The 23,259-nt window shown below is 41.0% G+C and overlaps 1 protein-coding gene across 4 annotated transcripts; it reads left to right on the forward strand.

Moving 5' to 3' along the window:
• The first annotated feature begins 10,161 nt into the window (after nucleotides 1–10,161).
• On the forward strand, nucleotides 10,162–22,327 carry LOC115192379 (neuromedin-U). Of its 4 annotated transcripts, none has more exons than XM_029750802.1 (9): nucleotides 10,162–10,350; nucleotides 12,524–12,579; nucleotides 12,734–12,781; nucleotides 13,010–13,063; nucleotides 13,240–13,266; nucleotides 20,657–20,737; nucleotides 21,552–21,605; nucleotides 21,700–21,737; nucleotides 22,003–22,327. In XM_029750802.1, the coding sequence occupies exons 1-8, from the start codon at nucleotides 10,203–10,205 to the stop codon at nucleotides 21,733–21,735; spliced, it is 504 nt and encodes a 167-aa protein (XP_029606662.1). In that variant the 5' UTR covers nucleotides 10,162–10,202; the 3' UTR covers nucleotides 21,736–21,737; nucleotides 22,003–22,327. The 4 variants fall into 4 exon arrangements, with proteins under 4 accessions (XP_029606662.1, XP_029606663.1, XP_029606664.1 ...); XM_029750803.1 differs by having other exon boundaries at nucleotides 20,684–20,737; XM_029750805.1 differs by lacking the exon at nucleotides 10,162–10,350 and adding an exon at nucleotides 10,988–11,055.
• The last annotated feature ends 932 nt before the right edge of the window (nucleotides 22,328–23,259 follow it).

Raw genomic sequence — 23,259 nt, forward strand, 5'->3', positions numbered from 1 at the left:
GGGAGAAGGGCCTTGGTCAGGGAGGTGACCAAGAACCCGATGGTCACTCTGACAGAGCTCCAAAGTTCCTCTGTGGAAATGGGAGAACCTTCCAGGCCAACCATCTCTGCAGCACTCCACCAACCAGGTCTTTAAGGTAGAGTGGCCAAACAGAAGCCAGTCCTAAGTAAAAGGCACATGACAGTCCGCTTGGAGTTTTCCAAAAGGCACTTAAAGACTCTCAGACCATAAGAAACAAGATTCTCTGGTCTAATGAAACCAATATTGAACTCTTTGGCCTGAATGCCAAGCGTCACGTCTGGATGAAACTTGGCATCATCCCTACTAAACAGGGTGGTGGAAGCATCATGCTGTGGGGATATTTTTCAGCGGCAGGGACTGGGAGACTAGTCAGGATCGAGGGAAAGATGAACAGAGCAATGTACAGAGAGATCCTTGATGGAAACCTGCTCCAGAATGCTCAGGACCTCAGACTGGGGCAAAGGTTCATCTTCCAACAGGACAATGACCCTAAGCACACAGCCAAGACAATGCAGGAGTGGCTTCGGGACAAGTCTCTGAATGCCCTTGAGTGGCCCAACCAGAGCCCGGACTCGAACATCTCTGGAGAGACCTTAAAATAGCTCTGCAGCGATGCTCCCCATCCAACCTGACAGAGCTTGAGAGGATTTTTACACCTATGTCTTCAGATACAGCCATCGTGTTTCGCATTTCACAAGCTGCTTTTTGGTAGTAACACTGATCAGGAAAATGACAATCACAATGACCTCCACTGATGGACCCATTTTACACTAATCAAGCAAGGAGGGAGTATAAATTAGAGAGCGAGTTACAGATTAGCATAGGAAGTGCAGAAGGGTGTGGAAGAGTGTGGGCACTGACAGGAAATAGTACTGGTTCATCACTGCACTCCTCTGCCACGCCTCTGAGCTAAGGGTCAGTCCCAGGTTAATATGACAAATGATAATGGGACAGTTGGTCCCCAGAAAAAGGAGATGTGTTTTGGCTAATTTCTGTGTTTTTTTCGCATTGTTTGTAACTTATTTTGTACATAATGTTGCTGCTACCATCTCTTATTATCGAAAAGAGCCTCTGGATATCAGAACAGTGATTACTCACCTCGAATTGGACAAATATTTTTTCTTTAATGAGCCCGACGCGAAGGATATACTGTTTCTCAGAGACCTGGCCCAAATCCCCATCATTCGCGTAAAGAAAAGATGGAGGTACAGGGGGCGGAGATAGGGGTGCCTTGTGAGAATTTGTTGGCGAGTGGTTATCCCGCCTCTACCATCCGTTCTATTGGCCAATGTGCAATCACTGGAGAATAAACTGGATAAGCTCTATTCGAGACTATCCTACCAACGGGACATGAAAAACTGTGAAATCTTGTGTTTCACCGAGCCGTGGCTGAACAATGACACGGATAGTATACTGTTGGCTGGGTTTTCCATGCATCGGAAGGACAGAACTGCTATGTCCGGTAATACGAGGAGTGGTGGTGTGTGTCTATTTGTCAATAACAGCTGGTGTGCAATGTCTAACATTAGGTAAGTCTCAAGGTATTGCTCGCCTGAGGTAGAGTACCTCATGATAAGCTGTAAACCACACTATCTACCAAGAGAATTTTCATTTCTATATTTCGTAGCAATCTATTTACCACAACAAACCGATGCAGGCACTAAGGCCACACTCAACGAGCTGTATAAGGCCATAAGCAAACAAGAAAATGCTCATCCAGAAGTGGCGCTCCTAATAGCCGAGCTGCCACTCTAGCCTTTAGTGGGACACTAATCCGGATGCTTATAAGAAAACCAGTTATGCCCTCAGACGCGGGGCCCGACGGATTACCAGGACGTGTACTCAGAGCATGCGTGGACCAACTAGCAAGTGTCTTCACTGACATTTTCGAACTCTCCCTGACCGAGTCTGTCATACCTACATGTTTCAAGCAGACCACCATAGTCCCTGTGCCCAAGAAAGCGAAGGTAACCTGCTTAAATGACTACCGCTGTCACGTTGTATAAATGATTGGAGACAGGCGCAGGAATTCATAATAGGGGGGGTTTAATACTCCACCCAAAATATACAACATGCCATGGAAATGCACGGGGACGAAGCCCAAAACAAACATGTATACAAAAACACAGGGATATAAGCCAAACAAATGAGCGAGGTAAAACCTCTAATAAATACACAGGACGAGCCCCGCAATACACTACACGGGGCGAAACCCGTAATAACAAATGCACAACAATATACGGGACGAGACCCGTAATAACAAGTGCACGCAGCACGAAAGCCGAAATAACAAAGCACAGGTACTCACAGGCTAATGGACATGGGAACAATAACCGACAAGACAACGGTGAACAGAGGGCACATATATACAATTACTAATCAGGGGAATTGGAATCAGTTGTGCGTAATGAGACAGTTCAGTGACGCCAAGAGCCGGTGACATAGACCTCTGGAACTGATGCACGGAATGAGCAGCAGTACCGGGGGAATCCGTGACAACCGCCCCTTAGCACTCACCTCGGTAGCCATGAAGTGCTTTGGAAGGCTGTTCATGGCTCACATCAACACCATCATCCCGGAAACCCTAGACCCACTCCAATTTGCATACTGCCCCAACAGATCCACAGATGATGCAATCGCACTCCACAATGCCCTTTCCCACCTAGACAAAAGGAACACCTATGTGAGAATGCTGTTCATTGACTACAGTTCAGCATTCAACACTATAGTGCCCTCAAAGCTCATCACTAAGCTAAAGACCCTGGGACTAAACACCTCCCTCCGCAACTGGATCCTGTACTCCCTGTTCATCCACGACTGCGTGGCCAAGCACGACTCCAACACCATTAAGTTTGCTGACGACACAACGGTGGCAGGCTTGATCACCAACAACGATGAGACAGCCTATGGGGAGAGGTCAGAGACCTGGCAGTGTGGTGCCAGGACAACAACCTGTCCCTCAACATGAGCAAGACAAATGAGATGATTGTGGACTACACGAAAAGATGGGACAAACACGCCCCCATTCACATCAACGTGGCTGTAGTGGAGCAAGTTGAGAGTTTCAAGATCCTTGGTGTCCACATCACCAGCAAACTATCATGGTCCAAACACACCAAGAATGTCGTGAAGAGGGCATGACAACGCCTTTTCCCCCTCAGGAGACTGAAAATATTTGGCATGGGTCCCCAGATCCTGAAAAAGTTCTACAGCTACATGATTGAGAGCATCCTGACCGTAAGGTGCTACAGAAGGTAATGTGTACAGACCAGTAAATCACTGCAGCCAAGATTCCAGCCATCCAGGACCTACACTACCGTTCAAAAGTTTGGGGTCACTTAGAAATGTCGTTGTTATTGAAAGTTAAGCACATTCCTTGTCCATTAAAATAATATAAAATTGATCAGAAATACAGTGTAGACATTGTTAATGTTGTAAATGACTATTGTAGCTGGAAACGGCAGATTTTTTATGGAATATCTACATAGGCGTACAGAGGCCCATTATCAGCAACCATCACTCCTGTGTTCCAATGGCACGTTGTGTTAGCTAATCCAAGTTTATAATTTTAAAAGGCTAATTGATCATTAGAAAACCCTTTGCAATTATGTTAGCACAGCTGAAAATTGTTGTTCTGATTAAAGAAGCAATAAAACTGGCCTTCTTTAGACTAGTTGAGTATCTGGAGCATCAGTATTTGTGGGTTCAATTACAGGCTCAAAATGGCCAGAAACAAAAAACTTTATTCTGAAACTCATCAGTCTATTCTTGTTCTGAGAAATGAAGGCTATTCCACGCAAGACATTGCTTAGAAACTGAAGATCTCGTACAACGCTGTGTACTTGTATGGTCTTGTATGTAAGCATTTCACGGTAATACCTGTTGTATTCGGCACATGTGACATTTTTTATTTGATTTGATGTAATTGGATGGATGCTCTAGTAATCTAATGGCACATCCAAAGTGTTCCTGGGTAATACACTCAGGTAGGCCATTTTGATTCACTTTCTATTGTTTATTTTGGGATTGAGTGCTGAAGTGTTGCAGAATAATATAGATTTTTAAGTGCTTCTAGATGCCAGTGGGGAAGGTAGATCTTCTTAAAGAGTCATTGGTTGAAACAAACAAACAAACATTTAAATCATATTTTTCCTTGATTTTCTTTAACTACCTCTTATTCTTGATCAATATCTCCTTCCTTCATCCTTATCATTTAGAAATGCAAATCATAAATGTGACCTATTACAGCTCAAGCAATAATCCTCTTTTAAGGGTTCTTCTCATATTTATTAATTCATTTGACATTTGAGGTTGATTTCCCTGTGGCTCTGAACATATTGTGTGTATCAGATATTGTTCCCATGTGTGTCAGTTACTGTATAACTGCAGTGAGACAGTGAACACACACGCACACAAACGTAAATGCCTTAATCTTGTTTGGAACCCGGGAAGAGTAGCTGCTGCCTAGGCAGCAGCGAATGGGGATCCTTAATAAATACAAAATACACACGCACACACGCACACCCACACACACACAAACAAACAAAGGTTAGAAATGTTTGCATCATCAGTCACCTGAAATATTTAATGAGGAAAGCATTGATGAGTTGTAGTTTAGTTTGACATGTGGCACGTACAGTATATGCATAGGGGTTCTTTAGACTACTATGAGCCCAACATCCAGAAGAGATCATACTAATGCATCTGATGAAAATAGGCTTGGTGTGGCACATTTTTCTCTCATGATCTCCTGAGGCATCTGACACCAATTAAAAATGAAATCACTATGCAACAGTGTTGTGAAGATGAACATTTCTGGTCTGTCCTTTTCCATTAGCTAGTAGCATACTATTCAGTTAGTCAATGACGTGCAGTGAGGTTGGTGGCTGGGTAAGCACAGGCTATTATCAAAGACAGATTTATTCACCATAAAACAGATATATCCAACAACCATGTAAATACCAATGTAGCCAAGATACACAAGCGATAGCCTCTGATGGCAGCATATTTCCTATCATCCAGCAAAATGGCACACTACTCAACTCAGCTCCGCCATAGACCGATGTAGCATCCACAGTTACAACTGATAGGTGGCACTAAAGGCCAATATATGGACACATTTCATCCGAATAATTTGCTATGCAAACTCCATAGCCTTTCACAATGGATTTACAATTCTTCCAGCGCAAACACACACACACACACAACACATAATATTAACAGCTAGCAGTGAGGGAGTTGGTGGTTGCCTTGCATGTCATGAATAATGCCATGTTTTGTATGCTGTATGCTGCCTCTGTCTGGTCTTAACTTTCATTATAGTTGACGTTCCACTCTTTGAACCCTCCAAATGGTGCATTACATTATTTCAGGTGCAGTATAGTAGTGTCCATTTGTCAGGTTGTTTTTGTTAGCTAGCTTTGTTCACTTCAAGGGAATGCAACGGCAAATTATGTAGACACGACCAAATGTGCACAGCTTACCCCAGGCAATACCCACACAACATGTTCAGGCGATACGCACACGCAAAATATGAAATCGTACCTACTTTAAGCTAGGCAAAGCTGCGACTCCTATGCTGACTGTGACTGAAGTCAGGAAAGGCTGTGCACGTCAAGGATTTTAATGGCTTTGAATGGATGGAAAGAAAGTTATGAATATCCTTGAGCCTCTCATGAGGTTTTGATACAGTTTTAGCACATTTTGAGATTTTGAGCATAAAAACAACCAGAATCATTGAGGATAAAACATTAGATAACAAAAAAGAATGACAATTTTGTAAGTACTTTTATTTTTTATTTGGCTTTTCATAACAGGTTTTTTAAATTAGATTCTCACAGGGTAAGCACTGCCTACCCCAACTGCACATCACTGGTTGTAGCCATATTCAACACACCAGGCATAGATTATGAGTGAAAATGAGTCACACTACTGCTACTTAAACAGTCAGTTTGAGAGGATAGAAACAGATAGAACTGATGGGTTGAATAAAATGGTTGACTGGCTTGTTTAATCTTTCTAATAAAACAATTGTTCAGCAAATGAATTAGTCTCAGATGACAATGTAGTCAACCCGAGCTTGGTTTGAATGTATGGAATTTTTAGTTTTTGTCATAAGGCTTTTATTTGTATAAAGTTGGTTAACACTATATTTGGATAGTCTACAGACTATCAGTAACATTTAAAATAACTACACTACATGATTAAAAGTATGTTGAACATCTCATTCCAAAATCATGGGCATTAATATGGAGTTAGTCCCCCTTTGCTGCTATAACAGCCTCCAATCTTCCGGGAAGGCTTTCCACTAGATGTTGAAACATTGCAAGAGCATTAGTGAGGTCGGGCACTGATGTTGGGTGATTAATCCTGGCTCGCAGTCGCGTTCCAATTCATCCCAAAGGTGTTTGATGGGGTTGAGATCAGGGCTCTGTGCAGGCCAGTCAAGTTCTTCTACATTTATCTCGACAAACCATTTCTGTATGGGCCTCGCTTTGTGCATGGGGGCATTGTCATGTTGAAACAGGAAAATGCCTTCCCTAAACTGTTGCCACAAAGTTGGAAGCACAGAATCGTCTAGAATGTCATTGTATGCTGTAGCATTAAGATTTCCCTTTGATTGGAACTAAGGGTCCTAGCCCGAACCATAAAAAACAGCCCCAGACCATTATTCCGCCTCCACCAAACATTACAGCTGGTACTATGCATTGGGGCAGGTAGCATTCTCCTAGCATCCGCCAAACCCAGATTAATCCATCAAACTGCCAGATGGTGAAGCGTGTGTGATTCATCATGCCAGAGAACGTGTTGCCACTGCTTCAGAATCCAATGGCGGCAAGCTTTACACCTCTCCAGCCGATGCTTGGCATTGTGCACGGTTATCTTAGGCTTGTGTTTAGCTGCTCAGCCATGGAAACCCATTTCATGACGCTCCCAATAAACAGTTCTTGTGCTGACATTGCTTCCAGAGGCAGTTTGGAACTGAGTGTTGCAACCGAGGACAGATGATTTTTACACTCTATGCTTCAGCACTCTGCGGTCCCGTTCTGTGAGCTTATGGCCTACCACTTCGTGGCTGAGCCATTGTTGCTCCTAGACATTTCCACTTCACAATAAAAGCACTTGCATTCGACCGGGGCAGCTCTAGCAGGGCAGAAATTTGACAAACTGACTTCTTAGAAAGGTGGCATCCTATGACTGTGCCAGGTTGAATGTCACTGAGCTCTTCAGTAAGGCCATTCTAGTGCCAATGTTTGTCTATGAAGATTACACGGCTGTGTGCTCGATTTTATACACCTGTCAGCAACAGGTGTGGCTGAAATAGCCAAACCCACCTATTTGAAGGGGGGTCCACATACTTTTGCATATATAATGTATCTATTAAACCTAACCCTAACCCTAGCCCTAAACATAACCTTTATCCTAACCCTAAACCCTTACCCTAACTCTCTAACCTTAACCCTTACCCTTATTCTAAACCCCACCCTAACCGTAACCTTAGCATTCAGTTGCTTATCAACAGATAGTTTGACCATCTGTAGAGCAAATTTTGCAGATGGACTATCCGTACTATCCAAATAATGTGTGACATAAAGTTATTGTACACAGGTCAACCATAACCTCTCACATTAACTTACAGTAGGCTACAATACATGGCTCTGTCCTGGTGACCCTTGGGTGGTGGTATGTGAGAGCTAATGCATATTAGCTAATCTACATAAAGTTTTATGTCCTTCTGCCTGCTGTCTTATTTCTTTAATAGTTTTTTGGGGGGTCTGATTCATTGACCTGCTGTGGAAAGGCTGTGGGATCCAAACATGCTATTCCAGACTACATTTTTCAACACTCTGTAAAATGTCCCTGTCACAGTTTCTGTGTTATTTGATTGTTTCCTTACCGCTGGAGGGCATCCTTACCCTGTTTTCTAGTTTCCAGGTTACCCTGATTATTACTTATTGGATTCACCTGTGTTTAATTACTTTCTCTGTTCACCTGGTTGCCTTGTTATTTGGGTTCCTCAGTTGGCCTGTATCTTTGCTTAGGTCTCATGTTTTATTAGTGTGCGGTTATCTTGTTTCTGTTAAGACTCTAAGTAAAAGTTCTGGATTCAACCTTACCTCTTCTTGCTGTGTTTCTCTGCGCTTGGGTTCATGTTCCTACTAGAATTATTGTTACGGTCCCTTACATTTCTAATATGAGTGGGGTGGCAAAACAGCAGTGATGTTATATAACAGCCAGTTGTGGTGTTTCAAGGGACCTCCTGACATGCAGGCACTCGCATGATTATGCAATTTCCATAGCGCCATAATGCCCTTTCCCGACCAAGTGCTGTCCACGCCAACGAGGTGCTGGAAGTTGTCAACGTTCACTGGAAGTTGTCAACGTTCGCTTGAGTCCATCTTCCCCATACAGGAAATCTACTTCTCCTCTTTCAGCAGAGTTGAAGTTCGATAAGCAAAATTGAACACTTGTAGCCATAACAAAGTCTCTAGGTCTTATTCTTTTGGTCCCTAAAAGCTAAACATTCCTTTTAACAATCGCCTAGGTCTTTATAGTCTTCAATTCCCATGGTTCCATTTTAAAGTCTTGTTTAATATTGTGTTTTCATTACTTCTTGTCACTTTCTTGTCAAGTCTCTGGACACATTTGATTTACTGTTGAGGATATACAGTTGAAGTCGGAAGTTTACATGCACTTAGGTGGGAGTCATTAAAACTCTTTTTTCAACCACTCCACAAATTTCTTATTAACAAACTATAGTTTTGGCAAGTCGGTTAGGACATCTACTTTGTGCATGACACAAGTAATTTTTCCAACAATTGTTTACAGAAAGATTATTTCACTGTATCACAATTCCAGTGGGTCAGAAGTTTACATACACTAACTTGACTATACCTTTTAACAACTTTGAAAATTCCCGAAAATTATGTCATGGCTTTAGAAGCTTCTGATAGGCTAAAGGACCTTGTGAAGATGCTGGAGGAAACAGGTACAAAAGTATCTATATCCACAGTAAAACGAGTCCTATATCGACATAACCTGAAAGGCCGCTCAGCAAGGAAGTGCTGCTCCAAAACCGTGATAAAAAAAAACAGACTACGGTTTGCACATGGGGACAAAGATCGCACTTTTTGGAGAAATGTCCTTTGGTCGGATGAAACAAAAATAGAACTGTTTGGCCATAATGACCATCGTTAAGTTTGGCAGAAAAAAGGGCCATCATGAGGATGGAAAATTATGTGGATATATTTAAGCAACATCTCAAGACAACAGTCAGGAAGTTACAGCTTGGTTGCAAATGTTTCTTCCAAATGGACAATGACCCCAAGCATACTTCCAAAGTTGTGGCAAAATGGCTTAAGGACAACAAAGTCAAGGTATTGGAGTGGCCATCACAAAGCCCTGACCTCAATCCTATAGAAAATTTGTGGGCAGAACTGAAAAGGCGTGTGCGAGCAAGGAGGCCTACAAACCTGACCTAGTTACACCAGCTCTGTCAGGAGGAATGGGCCAAAATTCACCCAACTTATTGTGGGAAGCTTGTGGAAGGCTACCCGAAACGTTTGACCCAAGTTAAACAATTTAAAGGCAATGGTACCAAATACTAATTGAGTGTATGTAAACTTCTGACCCACTGGGAATGTGATGAAAAAAATAAAAGCTGAAATCAATCATTCTCTCTACTATTATTCTGACATTTCACATTCTTAAATTAAAGTGGTGATCCTAACTGACCTAAGATGGAATTTCTACTAGGATTAAATGTCAGGAATTGTGAAAAACTGAGTTTAGATGTATTTGGCTAAGGTGTATGTAAACTTCTGACTAACTGTAAGTTCATTAGGCTATAGTATCTATTTCATTGTGTTGATGGCTTGGTATTTTAAAGAGCTGGATTTAGACACATTTTGACAAACATATTCTGTTATCTCATTCGTGTATTTGTTCAGGAAGAATATTATTGATGTATAGCATCACGTTTCCTCATAGCCTCAATCATCAATTAGACAGGCCACAGCCTAGTGTTGCCTATGCATGCATGTGATGTGGAATTAATGACGCAGTGTAGTGTCATTGATGTAGAGAGGGTGTGACCTCGTGTTTTAAAATTGTTCCGGTGGAATAGTATTTATCACAGATAAACAAGAACCCAAGCCAATAGAAACCAGAGAGAAGTAATTATGAAGACATCTCAGTGCCAAGCCAGAGTCTCTCAGAGCGGCAGCGCGAGCTACATGAGCAGCCTCAGCACCAGCGCAATGAACCCGCTCAGCTGCGCGTGCCTCACCCTCCTAGTTCTCCTCATCTCAGCGATCCCCATCTGCAAAAGTAAGTTTAATAATATATTTTGAGCATGCTTTGGGTCTTGTGTATTGCTAAAGGTCCAAGTCAAGATTTTAAAACGAAAAACTTTTTAAAGCAATGGAAAATGTTTGCGGGTTTGGTGTAGCCTAATTTAATAGGTTATGAAACATGTAAAGTTGTAATCAAAGGTTTTTCCAAACCAATGAATTTGGGCAGCATAAATTGCTAATAGGCCTAATCAACAAGCTCAACAACAACAATATAAATGCTTCAAATATAGACATTTGTTTATACTACAAAATAAAATTAGGTTCATCAATCATCTCACTTTGTTTGCTTTAATGTGTACAATTCCTGAAAAAAATAAACTGTAGACCAAAGGTAGTTGTATTTCAATCCCTTACAATATGAATAGACCCATATCAATATTTAAACTCAAGATTATTTCACATGCCAAACATTATATTATTATGCGTAGTTACACATTCTTGGGAACCTGCCCAAAGGAGAAAAGGTTGGAGAAATATTTAAAAACTTGACATTTACTCATTTACATTTACATTTACGTCATTTAGCAGACGCTCTTATCCAGAGCGACTTACAAATTGCAGATTGTCTACCTTAACTGCAGATTGTCATGATAATTATTGGTAAATGTACGGCGATTGTTGCCTGTTGCATTTAATTCTACGTTTGCCATGTCATCAACACTTTCAGCACTTTCAATTGGTAAATTTACTTTGTTCTGAAGAGTGCCTGCTGTCTCCCAGATCGTTGCTGCAATAAGAGCGCTAGATTTGATCGGAGGGCGACCTTTCATTACAATGATGTTTTTCATTTAGCCTATATAACCTATTATCCAAGACTGTATTTTCGTTTATGGGGTTTTCTCTGACTGGAAATGAATTGATTATAAACGGGGTTGCATAGAGCACTGGTGTAAGCCTATAAACTCCCACCACCTGTACTGCGGCTTCACAACCTGTTGTTCTAGGGCTGCAGGACCGACACACTTCTGGTTTTCGTCTTCTCCTTCGAATAAGGGACTAATTCAGACCTGGGAGACCTGGTCTTAACTACCAGGTAGAAACAAAAACAGAAGTGTTTCGGCCCTCCAGTACTGGAATTGAACAGCCCAGGGCTGGGTTTCCTAAAAGCATCGTACAGTAGGTACGGTAGCAATAAAGGTCATCTTAATTCAATTGAAACTAACTGGATGAAATATGATTTTAGTGCTATGATGATTTTGGGAAATCCAGCCCTATTTTTGAGTATGAAATTAGAGCCTGAGTTGGAAAGGGAATGACCTCCTAATCCACAATCAGTTCATTTCACAGTATTTTGAACCATCGTGGGACGTCCTATTGGAACTTGTTGTGGATCAGCCTGATCATTAGTTTCAAATTTACCCATTAGTACTGTCAAAACTTTATGGAAAAAACATCTATTGTGACATTGTTGCAGCTAGACATTTGCTTTGGTAAAATTATGATTTGAGGGTATTTACTGCACTGGTCATTCCCCCCCCAACTCTGGCCTTGATAAACAGGCAACATTGTAATGACTCTAAACATTGGCTTGAATTCGACTCCAAACAGCAATAATGTCACAAATGATTGAGACATAAACAGATTCAGAATGGCAATCGTGTCATCCCTCTTCAGTGACGTGATACATTGTATTTGTTAAGGGTTATTTGCGGTGACATTGAGCGATTGATCGCGGCTTTGATGCTCTTATGTGATAATTGGCACAGGTGTTTAGAGACATTTAAACAGCGATGGTGACAGGGAGAGATAACAGAGCTACTGTTGTGTGCTGTTAGGACAATTCAGACAAAAAGAAGGACAGAAGAGGGAAAGAGGGATCTATAAAGGAAAATAGTGGTTTAAAGAAAGACCATTGCTGGATGTCAGTACACTATTGGGATACAGGGCTGTTGGTTCATAGTTAGTTGGTCACTATGAGTTTTTTGAATATGAACAAATATGACCCCAGGATAACACAGGAAAGCTTCAATAAGACTCCAAGTTCCCATCCTCCTGTCATATTGTCAACATGCATTAGTTTATGACTATGATCCACTCAAAATGGATTATGGTTTTTAATCACGATCTACACACTCCTATTAGCTCAGTGATACAGCATCAATGTGATGATGTAATGATACTCGTGTCTGTCTGTGTTTCAATGGAAGGTGCTCCAATACAACAGCAGAGAGCAACAATAGACCAGTACCAGCTTCTCAACCAGGTAGGCCACAGAACTACAGTGTCTCTCTGTTCTCTCTCTCTCTCTCTCGCCATTTTCCCATGCTAAGACTGAGTTGTTCCTCTCCTTTGCAATACAGAGACATGTTTACTATTCACTCCCTCTCTCATAACAACACTCGTCTTGTCTCCCATAGCTAGAAGATGTGTGCTCATCCTACCTTTCTGCAGACCTGCCATTCCGGGTGAGTAAGACTAGAATAATGAAATGTTCATACGAAAGCACGGAAGAGAACGGATGAATGTTCAATGTTTTCTTTCGCTGAACCTCTCTCATATTTTCAAGTTCAGCATCAATTCCAATTATGATGAAATCATAATAGTCAATTACAGTCTTGAAATGAAAATGGTGTACAACCGTATCAGATTATTGCGCTCACCTCTTTCCCCCTGCTCTCTGGTTGCTACCCTAGATACCCAATGTTTTAGGAGAACTCTGTGTGTTGATGCTTGTACAGAAGTCTAAGGTATTCCACCCTTCGTGTTCCAGCATAGTAGCTCAAACAATAATCATATCACAAGTATAAATACACACATTGTGGTTTATCCTAGTATGCGAGCACAACACAGTTGCATGTATATTCAGATTTGCAGTGTTTAATCATTCTCGAGTAAATGTAGTTGTATTACATTGTCGTTGCAGAAAGGACAGGACAATGCCAGTAAAAGGGTAAGTGTGGCATCTGTTTCATCCGTCTGTTGAAAAGCGTTCACTGAGGGTAACTAATATCAATGCAATCAACATCCAACCTTTTGACCATTTTTATTTGTGCGTGTATGTGTTTGCTTGCGTATACAGTTTTTATTTCATTATGTTAAGCAACAAGGTGCTGGCTTAACGGAGGGGGCGGTAAGTTGGGTTAAAGCTCAGTTTCACTGTGCACTGCTTTGCGGCTTGACACAAAGGCACATTGCATTTCTTTTTTATTATCTGTTACTTGTACTGTGTTTTTAGTATTGTATTACCTTTTTATTCCATAACGTGAATTTTTAACTTGAAAAACTGTTAGGTTTTAGCTTAGTTTTTATTTCCGGAGTAAACCAAATATTTAGAGTTATGAATTGCAGACACTTTGCTGCATATCACGTTACCACAGCTCTCACGTCCTCAAAATGCATGCCCGCTCGCACAAACGCACACTCTATTGCTGCCCAGCTTGTTAACTTCTCAAGAGTTGTCCTCCAAGGAGATAGGCCCGTAGGTTTCTGGTATAGGAAATACCATCGGTTTCCCATCCCTGGTATGAAAAGGGTTGAAAGAAAACACTGCTCCACCTGCCAAAGTGCTTCCCTTCCCCATGGCTCTTGCTTTGCATGCAAGATGCACACTTTCTTAAAAAACTATTTTAGGTACGGCATGTGTCCACACAGGCGTCATGCCCATAGGGGTCAGATTTGTCCAGTTTTTTGTTGTTTCTCTGTAATACTACTAGTCACCTAGCAATTTTATGAAGTTGGCTTTAGCTAGCCCAGAAACACTACATCACCAAAAGTATGTGGACACCTGCTTGTCGAACGTCTCATTCCAAAATCATGGGCATTAATATGGAGTTGGTTCCCCCTTGGCTTCCTCCACTTTTCTGGGAAGTTTTTCCACTAGATGTTGGAACATTGCCCCAGGGACTTGCTTCCATTCAGCCACAAGCATTAGTGAGGTCGGGCACTGATGTTAAGCGATTAGGCCTGGCTAGCAGTCGGCTTTCCAATTCATCCCTAATGTGTTTGATGGGATTGAGGTCAGGACCCTGTGCAGGCCAGCCAAGTTCTTCCATACCGATCTCGACAAACCATTTCTGTATGGATCTCGCTTTGTACACATGGGCATTGTCATGCTGAAACAGGAAAGGGCCTTCCCTAAACTGTTGCCACAAAGTTGGAAGCCCAGAATCATCCAGAATGTAATTGTATGCTGTAGCGTTAAGATTTCCTTTCACTGGAACTAAGGGGCCTAGTCCGAACCATTATTCCTCCTCCACCAAACTTTACACTTGGCACTATGAATTCCAGCAGGTAGCGTTCTCCTGGCATCCGCCAAAACCAGATTCGTCCATCGGACTGCTAGATGGTTAAGCGTGATTGATCATTTCAGAGAATGCATTTCTACTGCTCCAGAGTCCAATGGTGGCAAGCTTTACACCACTCCAGCTGACACTTGGCATTGCGCATGGTGATCTTAGGTTTGTGTGCTGCTGCTCAGCCATAGAAATCCATTTCATGAAGCTCCCGATGAACAGTTATTATGCTGACGTTGCTACCAGAGGCAGTTTGGAACTTGGTAGTGAGTGTTGCAACCGAGGACAGATTATATTTATGTGCTACGCAGCTGAGCTGTTGTTGCTCCTAAACATTTCCACTTCACAATAACAGCACTTACAGTTGACCGGGGCAGCTTTAGCATGGCAGAAATTTGACAAACTGACTTGTTGGAAAGGTGGCATCCTATGACGGTGCCACATTGACAGTCACTTAGCTCTTCAGTAAGGCCATTTACTATTTCCTATGGAGATTGCATGGCTGTGTGCTCGATTTTATACACCTGTCAGCAACGGGTGTGGTTGAAATAGCCGAATCCACTAATTTCAAGGGGTGTCCACATACTTTTGTATATATAGTGTAGGTTCCCAATATCTCAAAGTGTGTCCTTAAAAATATAATCCAAAGTGGTCATTTCAGGCAGCGCTGACAGGGATATTTAAGACTAACCAAAAGCTGGTTTAGCGGGTAATGGCATTATTTTGACAGTGGAAACGCAGCCTATACAGCCGTGACTCACACTACCCATATGTGCATGGAACAACAGTAGCCTAATGGGCTTTTGGTGCCTGTATACTTTGTATTTAGAAACAGAAAAAAAATGTTTTTCCCATTTCGTTTTATTTGATTAAAAACCAAGCATAGCCTCCCCTCTCAATTAAGGCTTCTTTTGTCTGCCTAATGCAATTGTGAAGTAGTCAAGACTGTCGATAAAGGGTTTGGCTCCCGAGACCTCTTGGAAATAAATCTTAATCACCAAAGCTTTAATAAAATATAAAACAGTGAGCTGACATTCCCTTTTAATCTGTGCATTGTAGGCAGGCCCACATTATTTTAGCCATGCAGGTCCGGTTTCGGACGTGCGTAAAACCCCCTCCATGATGTAGGCTACGTGTCCATGCCCATCATGAAACGGGAGCTGAGAACTTCGGTGAATACCGGTGAACCTCATATTTAGAAGTTATCTGGTCTGTAAAAATTGCTTGTTTTCCGTTTCATATGTTCAAAACCTACTCTAACGAAGGCTTGTTCAAAAGCAATGCATGTCTTTTTTATCCTGGTGACTTTATGATACATTTATTTGTTTAAAAAAAACTGATTGTTTTTCTTTAAATTTTATTACCACAACTTATTAGAATGATTCACCTTCTTGGTTTTATGGTGACAAAATCCGTGGCACGCTTGCAATGCAACTTCTGGAGGTGTGTGAACGCTACCTGATCTTTAAAATGGTTCTGATTGGGTTCATAAAACATAGGACTATTTGGGAGCAGTATAACGGTGAGTGGACATTCTCCCTTTCTATTTATATTGGATCAATGTCCAGCAACTGTGAAAAGTTTGGAGGCGCATAAACCCTCCAAAGTCTGCGTTGTTTTAATATTATATGCCCACGGGGAGAAATGATGGTGCCTTTTAAGTGTAACATAGCCTATTTAAAACAAGTGGTTTTGTTTAGAATTTGATTCGAATTATTCATTCTCTTTTTAGGCCTTATCAATAAATAATTTAATCTTGCTTACTGATAATGTTTGGTATGTCCATGCTCAGCCATAATGCAATTTACAGTAGGCCTAGCCCCTATATCAGTGTGAATGCTATTAAAGCCATGCAATTACTTAGAACAATGTGGACTACAAATGGGTTCAAGTTAGTATTTAGCAAAGATAGGTCTACATTTTGTTATTTAGCTTCTTTAAGCTATGTAACAAACAATAACAGACTAACATTGGAGTTGATTCCAAGGCAATACATAAAAAAACGTAAATACACAACTTGAAGCAACCACATATTTCGCCATGGTGCACGTTCTGATTGGCCAGTGAGGGGCCATGCCTCAACACACCCACAACTTGTTTATTAATCAAAACCCAGCCCTTTCGCGCCAACGCCAGCAAGTGTGCCGATAATTGTGATAGTGAAAATGGCACAAATATTTCTGACTCACCCCTGAACGTATAACACTACCGCCTGCGCTTAGGTTTACTATTGTGTTAGGTTTGTTAAAATACAGCCCTTAGTTTCTTAAAAAAAAGATTCCCCAGTTAGGAGGATACAGACAGCTCAAGTGGTATGCTTAGATATGCATTTTTATGATATAGAATTAAGCATAAGGATTATGCAGGAATCAGGTGTTTGAAAAATGCTAAATTCTCAAATTTATGGACGGGGGGCCTAGCCCCCCTACAGACCACCCCCTAGCTATTCTCACATACTTTGTGCCCCCTCACATTTTTTGGGGTGCATGACACACCTGTTTACACATCAGCTTATCCTGTATTGTTTGCATGAGAATTGGAATTACTCATGCCCCCCTCACTTCCGCTGTCACCAGTATGACTGACGTGGGGGAACATCATTAGCGTAAATTAGATAAACAGAACGGACAATGAAGGGAGTAATTTTCTGCCCTGTCTGAATAATTCATGGCAAACTGTATTTTTAAGTGCCAACAATTTTAATCTCCAGTCTCCAAGTCATTGTAATGGCACCGAAATGACATCTTCTATTTCCTGTGATGGCTTCATTAATTCATTTAGGATATAGCTCTGTTTACAGTCACAGGGCGGAGATTGGCTTTGCAAAGTTCTTCCTCAGAGGACGTTAGCACAGTAACATCAAGTTGAGTTGACAAAATGTAAAACTTGTCAACCAGATAACAATTAAAATATGATGCCTTTCCTAGACATTGTGATTACGCCATAAAAATGCGTATTTAACTGATTGTAATCAGTTATCTGACATCACTTCAATTTCACCATAATGACATCCCACACCAAATGCTGTCCAATGTTACATACGCATGACGCTAGTACATTACATCAGTAGAGAAGGTATAGCACTTAAATGTCCTGGCATGGCCTGCATGTGGGAGCGTGCTGTCACTATGTGATGTGTCGATCTAAACATGCAGTCTGCAAATGAACACAGGGTTGTATTGAGAACTGTGTGTGTACGTACAGTTGAAGTCGGAAGTTTACATACACTTAGGTTGGAGTCATTAAAAAACTTGTTTTTCAACCACTCCACAAATTTCTTGTTAACAAACTATAGTTCTGGCAAGTCGGTTAGAACTTCTACTTTGTGCATGACACAAGTAATTTTTCCAACAGTTGTTTACAGACAGATTATTTCACTGCATCACAATTCCAGTGGGTCAGAAGTTTACATACACTAAGTTGACTGTGCCTTTAAACAGGTTGGGAAATTCCAGAAAATGATGTCATGGCTTTAGAAGCTTTTGATAGGCTAATTGACATAATTTGAGTCAATTGGAGATGTACCTGTGGATGTATTTCAAGGCCTACCTTCAAACTCAGTGCCTCTTTGCTTGACATCTTGGGAAAATCCAAAGAAATCAGCCAAGACCTCAGAAAAAACGATGAACCAGACCTCCACAAGTCACAAAGCAATTTCCAAATTCCTGAAGGTACCACATTCATCTGTACAAACAATAGTACGCAAGTATAAACACCATGGGACCACGCAGCCGTCATACCTCTCAGGAAGGAGACGCGTTCTGTCTCCTAGAGATGAACGTACTTTGGTGCGAAAAGTGCAAATCAATCCCAGAACAACAGCAAAGGACCTTGTGAAGATGCTGGAGGAAACAGGTACAAAAGTATCTATATCCACAGTAAAACGAGTCCTATATCGACATAACCTGAAAGACCGCTCAGCAAGGAAGAAGCCACTGCTCAAAAACCGCCATAAAAAAGCCAGACTACGGTTTGCAACTGCACATGGGGACAAAGATCATATTTTTTGGAGAAATGTCGTCTGGTCTGATGAAACAAAAATAGAACTGTTTGGCCATAATGACCATCGTTATGTTTGGAGGAAAAAGGGGGAGGCTTGCAAGCCGAAGAACACCATCCCAACCGTGAAGGACGGGGGTGGCAGCATCATGTTGTGGGGGTCTTCCAAAAGGGTCTTCCAAATGGACAATGACCCCAAGCATACTTCCAAACTTGTGGCAAAATGGCTTAAGGACAACAAAGTCAAGGTATTGAAGTGGCCATCACAAAGCCCTGACCTCAATTCTATAGAACATTTGTGGGCAAAACTTTAAAAGTGTGTGCGAGCAAGGAGGCCCACAAACCTGACTCAGTTACACCAGCTCTGCCAGGAGGAATGGGCCAAAATTTACCCAACTTATTCTGGGAAGCTTGTGGAAGGCTACCCGAAACGTTTGACCCAAGTTAAACAATTTAAAGGCAATGCTACCAAATACTAATTGAGTGTATGTAAACTTCTGACCCACTGGGAATGTGATGAAAAAAATAAAAGCTGAAATCAATCATTCTCTCTACTATTATTCTGACATTTCACATTCTTAAATTAAAGTGGTGATCCTAACTGACCTAAGACTTGGCATTTTTACTTGGATTAAATGTCAGCAATTGTGAAAAACTGAGTTTTTAAATGTATTTGGCTAAGGTGTATGTAAACTTCCGACTTCAACTGAGTGTGTGTGTGTGTGTGTGTGTGTGTGTGTGTGTGTGTGTGTGTGTGTGTGTGTGTATGGGTCAGTGTTGCCCAATTTAGAATTGAATTGAGAATGCATCAAATTCCAATTAAATTCTGGAATTTGAATTGAAGTAGTAAACAGGATACAGAATTGCAATTCAAATATGAATTTAAGTAAGTAGAATCCAATTCAATGAAATTCAAATGCCTCTTCTATTCTTCTTCTTCTTATTATTAGGTGTAGTCAAATCAAAGTTTATTGTTCACGTACACAGATTTACAGATGTTATCGCTGGTGCAGTGAAATGTTCGTGTTTCACCGCTTATGTTTCAAGCAATTCGCTGCACCTGCGATAACATTTGCAAATCGAGCTCCAACAATGCAGTAATACCTAGCAAGGAATTACAAAATATGTTATCTATGATGAGCCATGACTAGAATACAATACATATAAGGTGGGAGAAACAGTATGTAAACATTATTAAAGTGACCAGTGTTCAATGACTATGTACATATGGCAGCAGTCTAAGGTGCAGGGTAAAGTACCTGGTAGTCTATACAAATATACATATTGAACATAAAACATGTCATTATATACATGCATAAAAAATATTGTTGAAACGATTGATTTCAGGACAAACTCTTAAAAGAACGATCAAGGAAAACAACCTGTTTATGAATATTCATTATAGTCATTATATTTGATTAATCACTTACATTTTGTTCAATATAGGGAAAATACCACATTTCCCAGAATGCATTAGTTTAACCCTCAAGTTGACCCTGAGGGATTCAAAAAGAAGCCAAACAAATTACATTTTTGGTGGAAATATAATTGGCTATTCTAAGCACTAATGTTAAAAGAGTATATGAACATTCCAGAGAAAAGTGATATTTATTGTTATCTGGAAGTGTGACCAGTCAGATTCAATGAAACTCATGTTCTATGACTGATTGGAATTGATTTGAATTGCACTGAATTAACTTCTACTTCCTGTCACTCAAACTCAAATTCTACATCCTGTAGGGTGTGGCCAATTCAATTAGAATTTCAACTCACGAGTGGAATGGGAGTCAATTCAAAATTTCTGAATTGAGCCCAACCCTGGTGTGTCTGTGTGCGCCTGCCCTCACACGGATGTGCTCGTGCACATGGGTGCATCCACTGGAGCATGCATTCACACTTGTGTCTGTATGGATGGGATGTTAGGGTGTGTGTGTGTGTATGTATATATGGACTCCCCTCTGCAGCCCCCAGCCCTCTGTCTCTATGTCCGGGCAGTTGTTCATGTTTCTTCATGTCTGTCTGTATGTGGATGTTTTGTGCATGTGTCAGTCCCCTGTGATGCACCCTCTCCTGCAGCTAGTTCCTCAACTCCATACCAGACGAGAGAGAGGAGAGGAGTTTATGGTCCGCGTATGTACACTCTGCATGTTCCGTTTTACATCTACTCTGCACCTGTCACTTCTTTGGAGAGGAAATCTCTCAGTAATCTCTTAGACTCGCATAAAACAAAGCCACCACAATTTGCAGTACTTTGTTATAGTGTGATACTAATGATCAAATTAAAGATATTGTGAGCACCCTTTGCTTTTCTTTAATTGGGAGAGCTAAAACTCTTGATGTGCCCTTTGCAGTCAATTTAGGGCATCTGGAGGCTATTCTCTTTTCACTTTGCCAATGCATACAGGATTTGTCATTTTTCCAGTGTGTTGTTCTATTATGAGACTGTTTCATTATGCGTATAGAGGCTACCTTTTTTACACACATATCTTCACTCTCTGTACTCGTCTACATTAGCTGTTCTTTTCCATGATTCAGGTAATTACAGTCTAAAATTAGTGCATCTGACAGGTGAACATCCACGTCGCTGTACTTTAACTCAACATAATTAATCCTTCATTCTACCTGGGGTTGGCATTCACATAGTAGCTACATCAGAATTGTGAGTGGAAAAGTGCTCAGCTTAGTGTGTGTCTGTTTACGGCAGAGACTCAATGGGAGTGACGTCTGCTCTAATGGTTTTGCCTACGAAAGAATGAAATAAGTGGAAAAGGAGCTTAGACAGATAAACAAGGATATCTAGCACACTTCTTTCTGTTCCAACTGAAATGTTGACTTTTTTCATTTTAAAGTGGTTGTCGGCTGAATAAATACTGCCTTACTCAAGTAAGACAATACCTGAATTTCTATCACCTGATCATTGATATCCTCTGTGCTTTCTGTTTAGGGTCATCTCCAGGGACCTGGGGGAATTCAGAGCAGAGGGTACTTCTTATATCGGGTATGAATACACACATTCAGGGAACAGGCATTAACTCCATTCCAAAGTTGATTTGATATCATACATGAGTAACATTTGTTTTTCTTTCTTACAGCCAAGAAATGGAAGAAGATCCCTAGAATTTGAGTAAATGTAAGGTTTGGGGTATTTCTCAATGCCATTATCATTAGTAAACACTGCTGTAACACTGATGTCCATTTACTAGTGTACCCTGAAAGGGTTGGGAATGGGGGGAAAAAAACATCAAACTGTAATCTGACAGAGTGGGGAGGCAGGTTTCTATGAAACTCTTTGGTAATTATTCCTGTGAAAACATAGATCATCATTATTATCATGAGTAGTAGCCTACTGTGTTTGTGCTTGCATGGCCTTGACCCTTTAAAACAACGTGTTACAGAGTCCCTACTATACGTTGTACAGAGATGACACAGAACCAGAGAACCAAACAGGCACAACCATCATAGAGTGGTCCAGACCTCCACCAAAACGATGTTGAAAGAATGAAGAAACAAAATGAAGAACAAAGAAATGAGAGTCTAAGTAAAATAATCTTTGTTTGTCCAAAAGTCTTATTTCTGTTTCGATGATGTGTCTTTTGAATTAAAAGCATTGTTATATGGTTATTTTTGTGGTGGCGTGATTTTGCAAAATGACAGATACTGCTTATGAAACTTGCACAAAGAGGTCCTGATGCAACTGGAAGATTGTCAGCGAACACACAAGAGGAGTGTGTTTGTGTGTGTGTGTGTGAGCTGAAATACTCTTGACCATACTTAGTGTGCTCAAAAAACAATGTCTCTCTCTGAAACATTTCCTATGACACAAGAATGAGATCTCACCCAACACTATTATGTTGCACCTGCATTCTGTGATTAAACTCTACCTTTCAAACAGACAAGACCAGAAAGGCTGATTATCATCTCAATATACCAAAACCTTATTGTTTCAGCTACCAACTATTACATTCAGGTGAAGAAGTAAACTCATTCTGATTACTTACTAATTGTATTTACCTTATAGCATTGAAGCTTGATTAATGGTTTTGTTAATTCGGAAAATATTTGTGGAGAGTCAGGTCTGGAATATGGAATAAAAATGTATACTTTGTTTTTGTAACCTAGTAACTATTATCAGACTTAACACACACAGCAGTGGCTGTATGATCGATAATGACACTACACAAATAGTGTGAAAAATATGACAACGGATGAGTCATTTGCCGTGTATCTCTTTCCTTTCTGGTTTCTTAACCAGTGTGGGAGTATTTCTTGAAAGAAGTAGCTGGAAGGCTGTGGACTGATAGTGACCCATGAGCAGGCTGCTGTGTCCTGGAAAGCTAGATCTGGGTAGGGGATGGAGGAGGTTGGGAGTGTGAAGCAACAAGACACCCCACAAGACAAGTCTCTGAGTGTGAGAACTCCGCCAAGTGGAAAGCATGTGTTCAGTCAACAGCCAGAATGCTCTGCCAAAGGGTGAGAAGAGCTGGTAAAATATAATACCTGCCAGCTGTACATAATATTGTACCAGATAAAACAGAAGACGAACACACATTTGTATCTGATGCAGGATCAATTCACTTCTGTGTGGATCAAATATTTGACCATGGCGCTATCTAGTGGTGGTATCTTCAGCACCAAGCCCATCCCAAGGAAAT

The sequence above is a fragment of the Salmo trutta genome, chromosome 4 (assembly GCF_901001165.1).
Source record: "Salmo trutta chromosome 4, fSalTru1.1, whole genome shotgun sequence".
Classification (NCBI taxonomy): Eukaryota; Metazoa; Chordata; class Actinopteri; order Salmoniformes; family Salmonidae; genus Salmo; species Salmo trutta.